This window comes from Anomaloglossus baeobatrachus, chromosome 12 (genome assembly GCF_048569485.1).
Source record: "Anomaloglossus baeobatrachus isolate aAnoBae1 chromosome 12, aAnoBae1.hap1, whole genome shotgun sequence".
Lineage (NCBI taxonomy): Eukaryota > Metazoa > Chordata > Amphibia > Anura > Aromobatidae > Anomaloglossus > Anomaloglossus baeobatrachus.
Genome location: NC_134364.1, coordinates 42,437,063 through 42,449,562, shown reverse-complemented (window position 1 = coordinate 42,449,562; position 12,500 = coordinate 42,437,063). Strand labels below are relative to the sequence as shown.

General features: G+C 46.0%; 1 protein-coding gene across 1 annotated transcript in view; it reads left to right on the top strand.

Annotated features, from left to right (window-relative positions):
• The window catches only part of PTGR2 (prostaglandin reductase 2), a 51,315-nt gene that overhangs the window by 25,479 nt on the left and 13,336 nt on the right, over window positions 1–12,500 (top strand). Inside the window, exons 4-6 of the mRNA XM_075331164.1 lie at window positions 6,465–6,656; window positions 7,932–8,102; window positions 11,270–11,479. Of these exons, the coding sequence (XP_075187279.1) occupies window positions 6,465–6,656; window positions 7,932–8,102; window positions 11,270–11,479 (573 nt within the window). The remainder of the gene's footprint in view (window positions 1–6,464; window positions 6,657–7,931; window positions 8,103–11,269; window positions 11,480–12,500) is intronic.

The window sequence follows — 12,500 nt, the reverse complement described above, 5'->3', positions numbered from 1 at the left end:
TACACACGGTTCTGGTTCATTTTTTGCTCGTTAGTCTCCCTCTGTGCAACACGCATCAACGTGTTTGACTGCGGGAGACCAACGAGCATCGACTCTGTGTAAGCGGTGTACGCTGGTAACCAGGGTAAATATCGGGTAACTAAACAAAGCGCTTTGCTTGGTTACCCGATATTTACCTTGGTTACCAGCGTACACCGCTTAGCGCTGGCTCCCTGCACACGTAACCCTGGTACGCATCGGGTTACTAAGCAAAGCGCTTTGCTTAATTACCCGATATTTACCCTGGCTACATGTGCAGGGAGCTAGCGCTAAGCGGTGTACGCTGGTAACTAAGGTGAATATCGGGTAACCAAGCAAAGCGCTTTGCTTAGTTACCTGATATTTACCTTGGTTACCAAGCGCAGAGTCACTGGTGGCTGGTCGCTGGTGAGATCTGCCTGTTAGTGAGACGGTACCCTTAGTCGGCAGGGTAATTGTTAGTTTTTTCCACTGTTTCCCCAGAGTCTTGTACAGATTGGGAACGTGCGAGTATTAGATTACTCTTCCTTTTTACACATTCTGTGTAGGAAGTTTGATAGGGTTTTTCATGCCGACTGCAAGCGCACATCGCAGTGTGTGACACCCCGGGAACGATGAACATATCTCACCTGCCTCCTGCGGCTCCCGGCCCACAATGCGGAAGGAAGGAGGTGGGCGGGATGTTTACGCCCCTCCGCTTCTATTGGCCGGCTGCCGCGTGACGTCGATGTGACGCCAAACGTCCCTCCCACTCCAGGAAGTGGACGTTCGCCGCCCACATCGAGGTCGTATGGAAGGTAAGTATGTGTGACGGGGGTTAATCGTTTGTGCGGCACGTTCAACAAATTGAACGTGCCACACATATGATGGGGGCGTTGCAAATCGCATACGATATCGTATGCGAAATTGCAACGTGTAAAGCAGGCTTAAGACGTGTGAATTATGAGTAAAGAACAAAAGTTGATGATAAAACAATAGTTAACTGTAGGTAATTCAAAATATGAAAATTTTACATTTCTCTTACTCCACACATCACCATGTATGATGGAAATGTAAATTCTTCATATGTTTATTAAAAGGGAACCAATCACCAGGATTTTCGTATATAAGCTAAAGCCAGTGCTATACTGGCACTATCAGGCTGATTCTATACATACCTGCAGTGGTCAGCTCGGATGTTTAGGTTTGGAAATCCAAGAACGTGAAGTTTATAAGATGAGCAGCTTCTTGAGTGACAGTTGCACTGGAGCAGATAATATATTCATAGTTATCCCCTCCCCCTGTTAGAATTAGCATAAGTATTATACAAACGACTCACTTTCTCTAGCAGGACCTGTGTGAGGTCATACCCATGTGACCAAAAGGGGTGGGGCATCAGCCACCAAAGCTGGATACCAGGTTACATGGGTGTGACCTCACCACAGGTCCTGCTAGACAAAGTGAGTCGTTTTGTATAATACTTATGCTAATTCTAACAGAGGGAGGGGATAACTATGAATATATTATCTGATCCTCAGCTGCTGTCACTCAAGAAGCTGCTCATTTTACAAACTTTACTTGCTTGTGTGACGCCCTGGACCCCAGAGGTCACAGGTAATTACATCAACCACACACCCCCATCCCCTGTGAGGTCACACACATGTCACCCGATTGGTAGACCTGATGCCTCCCCCAGGGCAAGTAGAGCACACCAGGTGGGTGGAGTCAGGCGGAAAGACACGCCCACCGAGGAGACTACTGTCCTGGGGCAGGAAATTAAAACAGAACAGTTTTGGAGAGAAAGTTGAGAGTTGATAGTGACAGGAGGTGAAAAAGGGGAGAGACTGTCAGGGACCCGGGTAGGAGCCTGGGCCCCCTTGGAGAACGTCAGGCAGGCAGGCGGTGGTGGCCGTCTGCAGGAGTACCGGTACAGCAACCGGCGGAACCGTACGGACCGGGCTTGGGTTGGAGCCCGCCGGTCCCGAACCGGGGAGTCAAACGTGTACCGGAGCACCAACAGAAGAGTACTCAGACCGCGTCCTAGCTCAGAAGCCACTGAGTATAGGCAAATTGACTGATTGCTGGCCGGACCTCAGGGATTCATCCACAACCAAAGTCCCGAAAGAAGGCGAAAGCCCACCGAGACCGGGTGAGCGCCACCGCCAAGGGCCAAACACCCGACGGGCCAGCGCCTGCGGGCAATCGAGGGCTCCTCCGGCAGCTCAACGCCGGGGAGCGGGCTACCACTGCTTAGGCATGGGGGCCGAAACACAAACATCCAGAGGTGCACGGGAAAAGGGGCCACCATCAACCCCACAGGGGACATCAGCAGCCGGCCGCGGGGACCGACCACTACCGAACTTTGGTTTACCAGTGACTCAGTGTGAATTAATCGTGAGTACACCAGTGCCACCCGGGCACGACACACTACACCGTGGCACGGCGCCCTGCACCCCGACTACAACAACCACCAAACCTTACCGTCCCCCACCGGGCCCCGGGACACACCGCCCCTACCCCCGGAGGGGCTAACATCTCGGCTGCGGCCGCAACACCGATCCCGGACGAGCCCACCATTACTTCAGCCGCAGCGGTGGTGCTTCTTCCGTCACCACGACCCATGGGTGGCGTCACAACCCGTTACACGACCACCATCCTCCCACCGCCTACTCCCCCTTAACAAGAGTGACGTGGCCCCCGGTCCGGAGGCGCTCGTGCCACCGACAACCCGATCCCGGACCTTGAGGGGCTCGGCCCGAGCAAGCGGAGGAAGCGGCCGGGCCCCTCTCAGGGCGGTACACTTGTGTTTCAAAACCAAACATCCGAGCTGACCACTGCAGGTATGTATAGAATCAGCCTGATAGTGCCAGTATAGCACTGGCTTTAGCTTATATACGAAAATCCTGCATCCTGAGATTAAAAAAGCTAAAATTACGACTAAAGAGGTGTATTACATTATTTTAATAAATCCTGACCAAAATACATGTACCCAATTTGGTGCTGGAGTCATTTTGACCCCATGGTACCACTAGTGTTTGTGGGTTGTTTTTTTTATAAGTGACCTATCCTTCAAACTTCCCTTAAAGGTAATCATACGCATTTAATCTTTATTATATAAGGATTAAATGCTTTAATTTCCAATCAAATAAATTTTAGTACCTCTTTTCTAACAACTCTGCGGTGTAATGTTCCTCTGTTATTACTCCAGGAATTGTAGAACCGAATTAAGAAGTTGGTGTCACCTTGTGAATAAGGGCCGTCCGGACCCTCTGAATCTGCCTCTTCAGTGACGACTGTGTCACACTTTTTAAATTGTCTCTCCAGGAAAGGAGACAAACTCTAGCGCAGCGCCACCTATTGGAAGTAGCGATCCTAAAAGTCAAAAGTGGATTTTTAACAATCCTTTGCATATGACTTAGGATATATGCCAGATCAGAATCCCAATTGGCAGACACGGTGTTTCGGGGTGCTTGCCCCTCGTCAGTGCAAAGTATGGGGTGTCTGATCTGGCTTGTGAGAAGCTATGGGGGACCACGGGGGGACACTATTCTCCTTAAGGAGACTTTGCAAGCCAGTCTGGCTGCCAGTAAGGGGACTTATAGCTGCAATGCCCCTCTTGGAAATATTCAAATTGTCTCTTTTAGAAATCCATACTTTTAACAGGGGGTAATGAATGATTAATCCCAGTTGTCAGGTTGGTTCCAGAAGGGGTAAAAGGAGAAGAGCACAATAGAGAAAATTGCTATGAATGAAAAATAGTAATACTTAGTAAAATAGTTGTATGTTTTAGCAGAGTAGGCACGTATGAAGAGAATGCTAAAAATATATTGGAGACCGCAATGAAAACACATTGGGATTCTATTTTTTTTATTTTATTTATTTATTTATTTTTGCATATTGAACACCTTTGGGCAGAGTTTATTTTCCTGTAAAGATGGAACAGTGTAAATGTGTTGGGATTTGCGTATCAGAAGGCGGAATTGTTACTGCGCTAAAATTCTCCGGCTCCTGCATTATACATGCAGAATATTTTCACTTCTTATGAGAAAACTGCAGTCATGTAACTTTTACTTCTTTGCAAATTGGCGACCACAACTAAGAAACCAAAACTAATAATCTTGGTATTTTTTAAAATGCCCACTAGGTGTGTTTTTGTTTTGTTTTTTTAATTTAAACAACTATATCCTGTGATTTTTAGGATGAGTTTTCAGCAGGCTCGTTATCATCAGAGGTGGGATTACAGTGACTGGAAACACCTCTATGTACAGCCACAGGATCCAACAATCACGATAGGCGATGACACAGCTGACTCTGCTCCCCCTCCCTTCCCAATGACCTTTGCACATGCTCATTAAATGATCCAATTGAAAAAATAGGGTCTGAGTCTGCTCATTGTGGCTATGTACATGTGTTGTTTCCTGAAACAAAAGTAAGTTGGAGTCTAAAAAAAGAATAAGAGTAGAAGTAGACTGTCCACATTATTTATAAATATCATCATCAGGTTTAATAAATTACAAAACTTGAGGTGCTGATCTGCAAAACTAATGTCTACAGGAACATTATTTCCCCATCACATATAAACATTCCCAGCAACAGTAAATGCACACTTGTTAGTATCAAGGCCCTTCGTGTACACAAGGAGGTGCTGACAAAAATAATGCAAACTGTATGAGGTTGATGAATTGTACAAACTATCGTTTTTCCCCATACAGTTTGCATGATGTTGTTCCAAGTAAATGGAGCGAAGCAGCCGCCGATCCTTTACTATATCATCAATCGGAGCTGATTTCGGACAGAAGCTGTGCCCATGTAAAAGGTCTCTGACTTACTCACTACTTGCCGGGCAAATTATCATTGACTGCTGTCTAATACCGATTTCTTGACCATTTGTCATCCCCAATTCAAAAACTCCATTTTAGTGCAAATTTCCATTAGTCTTGTCAATTATTTGGTGTTAGAAAGGTTGGACTTTTGGCAAGTCGGCACTTAAAACTAGACTTGGTGCAAAACTTTTTTCTGGACCTGATCAAGCGGTTTGGTCTGAAATCTGAGGCCATTGAACATGGGCCCTGAGAACTGCCTCTTACCCTTCCAGTATCCGCGGCTTTTCCTTTGATTAGCCAGACAGACACAACGCCATCATAGCGGCACGATGTACATTTGACACCTTGACAGGCTGGATAATCAAAAGAAGAGTTGAGGTTACGAGACGTACTCAGGGCTCCTGTCGAACAGACACAAATTGCTGATGGTAGGAGAGAAGTTCTCCAGGGCTGCTGACCAGCAGATGCAAGTTACCGAGGGTAGGAGAGAGGTTCTCATGGCTCCTGTCCAAGAGAGACAAATTACCGAGGGTAGGAGAGAAGTTCTCATGGCTTCTGTCCAAGAGAGACAAATTACCGAGGGTAGGAGACAGGTTTCCAGGGCTTCTGTCCAACAGACACAAATTACCGGGGGTAGGAGACATTCTCAGGGCTATTGTCCAACAGACACAAATTGCTGGGGGTAGGAGACATTCTCAGGGCTCCTGTCCAATAGACACAAATTGCTGGGGGTAGGAGACATTCTCAGGGCTCCTGTCCAATAGACACAAATTGCTGGGGGTAGGAGACGTTCTCAGGGCTCCTGCCCAACAGAAACAAATTACCAGGGGTAGGAGACGTTCTCAGGGCTCCAGCCCAACAGACACAACTGACCTGGCTACTGGATCAAGGTTGTACGAACTGACTCACACCAACGCTACTTAACTATTTATTTTTTCCGTCTCCATGTTTTCTTACTGTGTCCACTTTCCCTTCCTTTTGCTCTAAGTTCCCGATCACAGAATGCAGTCTCACACCAGTATTGTGAGTTAATGCAGCAGCATCCCCCTCCTCTCCCTTACCTGTCTAGTATTTACTGAATTAAACTGAAATACACATGAGATAGCTGTTTCCTCATTGTTCATTCAGCAGAACGCCATCTCTCCCGACTTTGAGTACACATGACTACTCCACTTAGCTGAGCATTCATGTGTTTCAGTGAGAGAAAGGAGAAAGCTACTGCTGGAGGTGTCTTCTCAACCCTGGAAAAAAAATATTGAGTGCTGAAATTCCAAGTGGCCGACCCTTCTCTTCTTTAACAATCAGCCCCCTGTACATATCAGAATGGTCGTCCGTTGCTTCCAAAATTGCTGCTTTCAGGAGGTTTATTCTACACAGACGTATTGATGGGTGAAGAGAACTTGTAGGGAGAGAAAGGTTAACTTTCCTAAAAGTTCCTAGATCAAGTGGAAGATGCTACTAATTTGCCAAATTTATATATTTCTTCCGATTTTATAAAAAAAAAAAAATCGATGAACATCAAAGTTTTGTTTTGATGAAATAAAAGCCCAAAAAGAGCCACCTAGTGGTTGCTCCGATTTACCAAAATTTGAAAAAATGTCTTTAAAATTGTGGATCGATTTCAGGTTATTTTTTCTTTTTCAGCGCTGCCGCATGAATGAAGACACTGGCACAGATTATATCCAGGCATGGAAAATCTCCGACGTGCTGGATAGCGGTGGGATTGGAGTGGTGGAGCAAAGTAGACATGGGAGCATTAAACCTGGAGAGATCGTTACAAGTTTCAACTGGCCCTGGCAGACAAAATGTGTATTGGAAGGCAACGCTCTGACCAAGGTGACGGGGCAAATGATTGTATAGAGAAGGGGATAATATCCACAGTGGCCTAACCTGGTCAACCTATCCAAAATGTATGTGTAGATCAAGCACCAAAGCTACTGACACCTTCTAGTCCATGGACAGGAGAGATGAGCAGCGATCAAACCTTTATCGCTAATGAAAATGGTGGTCTGAAATAGAAACTATCTGTACATCTAGACCACTAAGGTGTAAAAATGTACTGACGCTACTCTCCTTAAAAAAACAATACCTTCTTCGGATGTGCCAGTCATGAGAAATCTAGCATAGAAGAAATATTCAAATGAAGCCGAAAGTGCACTGGGGCGTGTCAATAAGTAGCCAGTTCAAGTGCAGTGACACGCCCCCAGTGCACTTCCTGCTTGATTTGAATATTTCTTCAGTACTAGATTTCTCATGCCTGGTACATTGGATTTCCGCAAAAAAAGGTGTCATTTTTACGAGGGCACAAGCATTTATACAGCCGTACCGCTGCCTTCCAATGTAAAAATAATAAAAAAAAACATGTTAACTGGTTCCCATTAAGAACTGCCCTGTCTACTATATCTGCCCACAGGCTAAAAGGGACCAATGAGAAAAACAAAGGTTACCACATTTATTTTTTATTCCATTTTAAAGACTTAAGGGGGCTTTACACGCAACGACATCGCTAACAAGATGTCGTTGGGGTCACGGAATTCGTGACGCACATCCGGCCTTGTTAGCGACGTTGTTGCGTGTGACACGTACGAGCGACCGCTAACGATTCAAAATACTCACCAAATCGTTGATTGTTGACACGTCGTCCATTTCCCAAATGTTGTTGCTGATTTGGACGCAGGTTGTTCGTCGTTCCTGAGGCAGCACACATCGCTACGTGTGACACCCCAGGAATGACAACAATAGCGTACCTGCGCCCTCCGGCAACAAGGTGGGTGTGACTTTCATGCGACTGCTCTACGTCCCTCCGCTTCTATTGGACGCCTGCCGTGTGACGCCGCATGAACCGCCCCCTTAGAAAAGAGGCAGTTCGCCGGCCACAACGACATCGCTAGGCAGGTAAATATGTGTGACGGGTACTAGCGATATTGTTCGCCAAGGCCAGCGATTTGCCCGTAACGCAGAATCGACGTGGGCGGGTACTTTCACGAGAGATGTCGCTGCGTGTAAAGCAGCCTTTAGGAAAATTTTGCGGAGTGGAAAAATGTTTGTAACCCAATTACTGGTACAGAAAACAGAATAGGAATGATTGTGTATTTTTTATCTTTTCCAAAGCTGGACCCTAGTCTTGTGGACGGTCACCTGTCACATTTTCTGGGTGTGGTTGGGATAACCGGTCTGACGGCTTTCCTGGGTGTGAAAGAGAAAGGTCATGTGATTCCTGGCGGGAATCAGACGATGGTTGTTAGCGGCGCTGCTGGAGCTTGTGGGTCAGTGGCTGGACAGGTGAGTCCTATGAAGGCTCTCATTTTTAGCTTCTATACAATTCAATATATATTGAATTGATGATGCCCTACAATTTTTTATTTCACTTTTTTTCACTATCTCGTTCCGTGTTCGAGATAAAAATGCTAACTCCGTTGTTTTCCACCAGGTGGCGCTATAGGTGGTTTCATTGCGTAGCGCATGGCTACTTTACTATACCTAAACACCACTTCTATGCCTATAGCTGCCGCCGTTCTCAAATTAATGGCGGTGGACAGGATATGGGTGGACACACAGTATATCATAAGCTATGAAATTTGTGACATTAGAGCTCGGATTTCTTACTTCTATTCCACAAGTTAAATTATTAATAATAATCTACTGCAATTACATTGTGATGGCGCCTGGTGTGTCCCTTCTTTCTTTCATGTTCCTCCTTTCAGATCTCTTCCTAGCCATTTCCAAGAAAAGATTAGTCAATTACAAGTAGGGCGGAGGGAGGCCATCAGATACATCTTCCTGATCATGACACATTATATTAGGCGCAATCAAGGGTATATGATGGCTTTTAAAATAAATTGTATAGGCACCTTTTGGAAAAAATGATTTGTACATACTTTTATTAGTTGTGACATTTTAGATAATAGATTTGCATTATGTTTTCTTCTGCAATTTTTATTCTTTCATTCAATTTTACACCTCCTGATATTGTTTACAGCCTGCTCCAAGTTACGTTTTTTTTTCTTTTGTAGGAGGGTCCATCCCAGTAATATAGGCTGGATGTAAGCTTTGTGTGTGTCTCTCCCAATAATATAGGCTGGATGTGAGCTGTGTGTCCCCCCCAGTAACATAGACTGGATGTGAGATCTGTGTGTCTCTCCAGTAATATAGGCTGGATGTGAGCTCTGTGTGCCTCATCCAGCCTATATTATTGGGAGTGAGCTCTGTGTGTCTCTCCCAGTCATATAGGCTGGATGTGAGCTCTGTGTGTCTCTCCCAGTCATATAGGCTGGATGTGAGCTCTGTGTGTCTCTCCCAGTCATATAGGCTGGATGTGAGCTCTGTGTGTCTCTCCCAGTAATATAGGCTGGATGTGAGCTCTGTGTGTGTCCCTCCCAGTAATATAGGCTGGATGTGAGCTCTGTGTGTCTCTCCCAGTCATATAGGCTGGATGTGAGCTCTGTGTGTCTCTCCAAGTAATATAGGCTGGATGTGAGCTCTGTGTGTGTCCCTCCCAGTAATATAGGCTGGATGTGAGCTCTGAGTGTCTCTCCCAGTAATATAGGCTGGATGTGAGCTCTGTGTGTCCCTCCCAGTAATATAGGCTGGATGTGAGCTCTGTGTGTCCCTCCCAGTAATATAGGCTGGATGTGAGCTCTGTGTGTCTCTCCCAGTAATATAGGATGGATGTGAGGTCTTTGTGTCTCTCCCAGTAATATACATAGGTAAGGATGGTTGACCTCGGGGAGATCAACATCCAACACCGCGGAGATACCATCACGTGTTTCTCAACGCAGTGATGCTAGAACAAGGCCCCCTGGGAAAATATGCAAAACAAGAATGCTGCGGAGACACCATCACATGTTGATGGATACCATGTTTGGTATAGGCTTCCTTCACTGGAGACTGCCCTTCCCGTGGTTGTTCCTTCCCGGTGAAAGACCTGGCTAGTTTCCTGCCAGCGTTGAGAAACGTGATGGTGTCTCTGCGGCATTCTTGTTTTGCATATTTTCCCAGGGGGGCCTTGTTCTAGTGTCACTGCGTTGAGAAACACGTGATGGTCCGCGGTGTTGGATGTTGATCTCCCCGAGGTCAACCATCCTTACCTATGTAGTCTTCTACTAGGCATTGCTCCCACTAGCCAGTTTCCTACTCCACACTGATGAGGGGAAAATACCCCAAAACAGCTGTCTGTGGATGGATACTATGTTTGGCATAGTGGTCTCCTTGACTGGAGACTGCCCTTCCCGTTCTCTCCCAGTAATATAGGCTGGATGTGAGCTCCGTGTGTCTCGGCCAGTAACATAGACTTGATATGACCTGTGTCTCCCTCCCAGTAATATAGGCTGGATGTCAGCGATGTGTGTCTCTCCAGTAATATAGGCTGGATGTAAGCTCTGTGTGTTTCTCTCCCCAAGTAATATAGGCTGGATATGAGCTCTGTGTGTCTCTCCCAGTAATATAGGCTGGATGTGAGCTCTGTGTGTCTCTCCCAGTAATATAGGCTGGATGTGAGCTGAGTGTCTCTCCCACTAATATAGGCTGGATGTGAGCCCTGTGTGTCTCTCCCAGTAATATAGGCTGGATGTGAGCTGTGTGTCTCTCCCACTAATATAGGCTGGATGTGAGCTCTGTGTGTCTCTCCCAGTAATATAGGCTGGATGTGAGCTCTGTGTGTCTCTCCCAGTAATATAGGCTGGATGTGAGCTCTGTGTGTCTCTCCAGTAATATAGGCTGGATGTGAGCTCTGTGTGTCTCTCCCAGTAATATAGGCTGGATGTGAGCTCTGTGTGTCTCTCCAGTAATATAGGCTGGATGTGAGCTCTGTGTGTCTCTCCCAGTAATATAGGCTGGATGTGAGCTCTGTGTGTCTCTCCAGTAATATAGGCTGGATGTGAGCTCTGTGTGTCTCTCCCAGTAATATAGGCTGGATGTGAGCTCTGTGTGTCTCTCCAGTAATATAGGCTGGATGTGAGCTCTGTGTGTCTCTCCAGTAATATAGGCTGGATGTGAGCTCTGTGTGTCTCTCCCAGTAATATAGGCTGGATGTGAGCTCTGTGTGTCTCTCCCAGTAATATAGGCTGGATGTGAGCTCTGTGTGTCTCCCAGTAGTATAGGCTGGATGTGAGCTCTGTGTGCCTCTCCCAGTAATATAGGCTGGATGTGAGCTCTGTGTGTCTCCCAGTAGTATAGGCTGGATGTGAGCTCTGTGTGTCTCTCCAGTAATATAGGCTGGATGTGAGCACTGAGTGTGTCTAGGGTGATGTGGTCTCCAGTAGTTCAAGTATCACCATAGCTCCAATACTTTATACTTATTTGATCTATATGTGCTTTCCCATTGCGAGCCGTGGTCTGTTTGAAATATGGTCATGTGAACGTAGTCGTTAGACAGGATGAGTGTAATGACGTTCTCGCTAATTCTACGTGTCTTGTAGGATATAGCTCCTTCTTTCTCTGTGTGTCTGTAGGTCGGACGACTCCTTGGCTGCTCTCGCATCGTTGGAATCTGTGGGACGGATGAGAAGTGTTCGGTACTGACCTCAGATTTCGGCTTTGACGTTGGACTGAATTACAAGGACAAGTGTCTGCCAGAGAAGTTGAGACAAGCCTGTCCTGGTGGAGTGGATGTGTACTTTGACAACGTTGGAGGAGAAATCAGCGATATTGTTATTAGTCAGGTAACTGTTCCGTGCTCAAGTGTACAGACTTTTTTTATTTATAATTTTTTATGCTTTATTAAAGTTAAAAGGGGGTTTCTGGCTTCGGAAAATCCCAGTTGCAATTTGATTTTATTTTAACTCAATTTGTATTACAGTTTCTTAGAAAGTGTACAGAAAAAAAAGAGCAGACGAGAAAGTAAAATCAAATACTTAAGAGGAAGCGCCCCCCATAATTCCAGAACAATTGTACAAGAAGTCGTTAAATCGTAGCCTGTATTTGCTGGATACACAATAATTACATTCCATCAGTGAGACAACCCTATCAGAGCAGAACACCCCCCCCCCCCCCCCCAATGACACGACCAAGACCACCCGCTGTTACCAAACAGAGAGAATTATGTTCCATAACATTGTGGGGTGTGCACCTTCAGTCTACCCAATGAACCCCTCAAGTCTTCCATGAGCTATCATTCCGTATAAGTTAAAGGTGAAACAATTTGCCGTACCTCATTGTCTGTGTAAGGGTAGGATTCCACTTGCGAGAGACTTGGAGCATATCTCGCATCACATCTTCCGAGACGGCCCGCGTCTTTCCCGGCGAGCGTCTCAGCTGCATAGAAATAGATGCAGCTGACCCGCTCCTGTCGGGGGAGAGGCAGGCCGTCCTGGGAGATCCGATGCGAGATATGCTCGAGTCTCTCACAAGTAGAATCCTACCCTAATAAAGACTCTCCATTTCTTGAAGAATCTCTCCATTTGTTTATCTTTATTTTTCACCGCCTCCAACTTTTCCAAACTTGAGTAGAGCCTTTAGTCGATTTATCAACTCTACCAGGGATGGAACTTCATTTACCAGCCATTTTTGTAATATTGGCCAACATAGCAACGCAGTGAAATAAACATTGAATCCCATTTCTCAGTGTCTCCCCCTCCCCTTCCTCCGATTTTAATTTTGGTAATGAAACAACCACAAGAGAGGGCCCAATTCCACTTTCGCCCTTCAAACTTCCCAAAGTAATGATTGAACCTGAATCCAAAA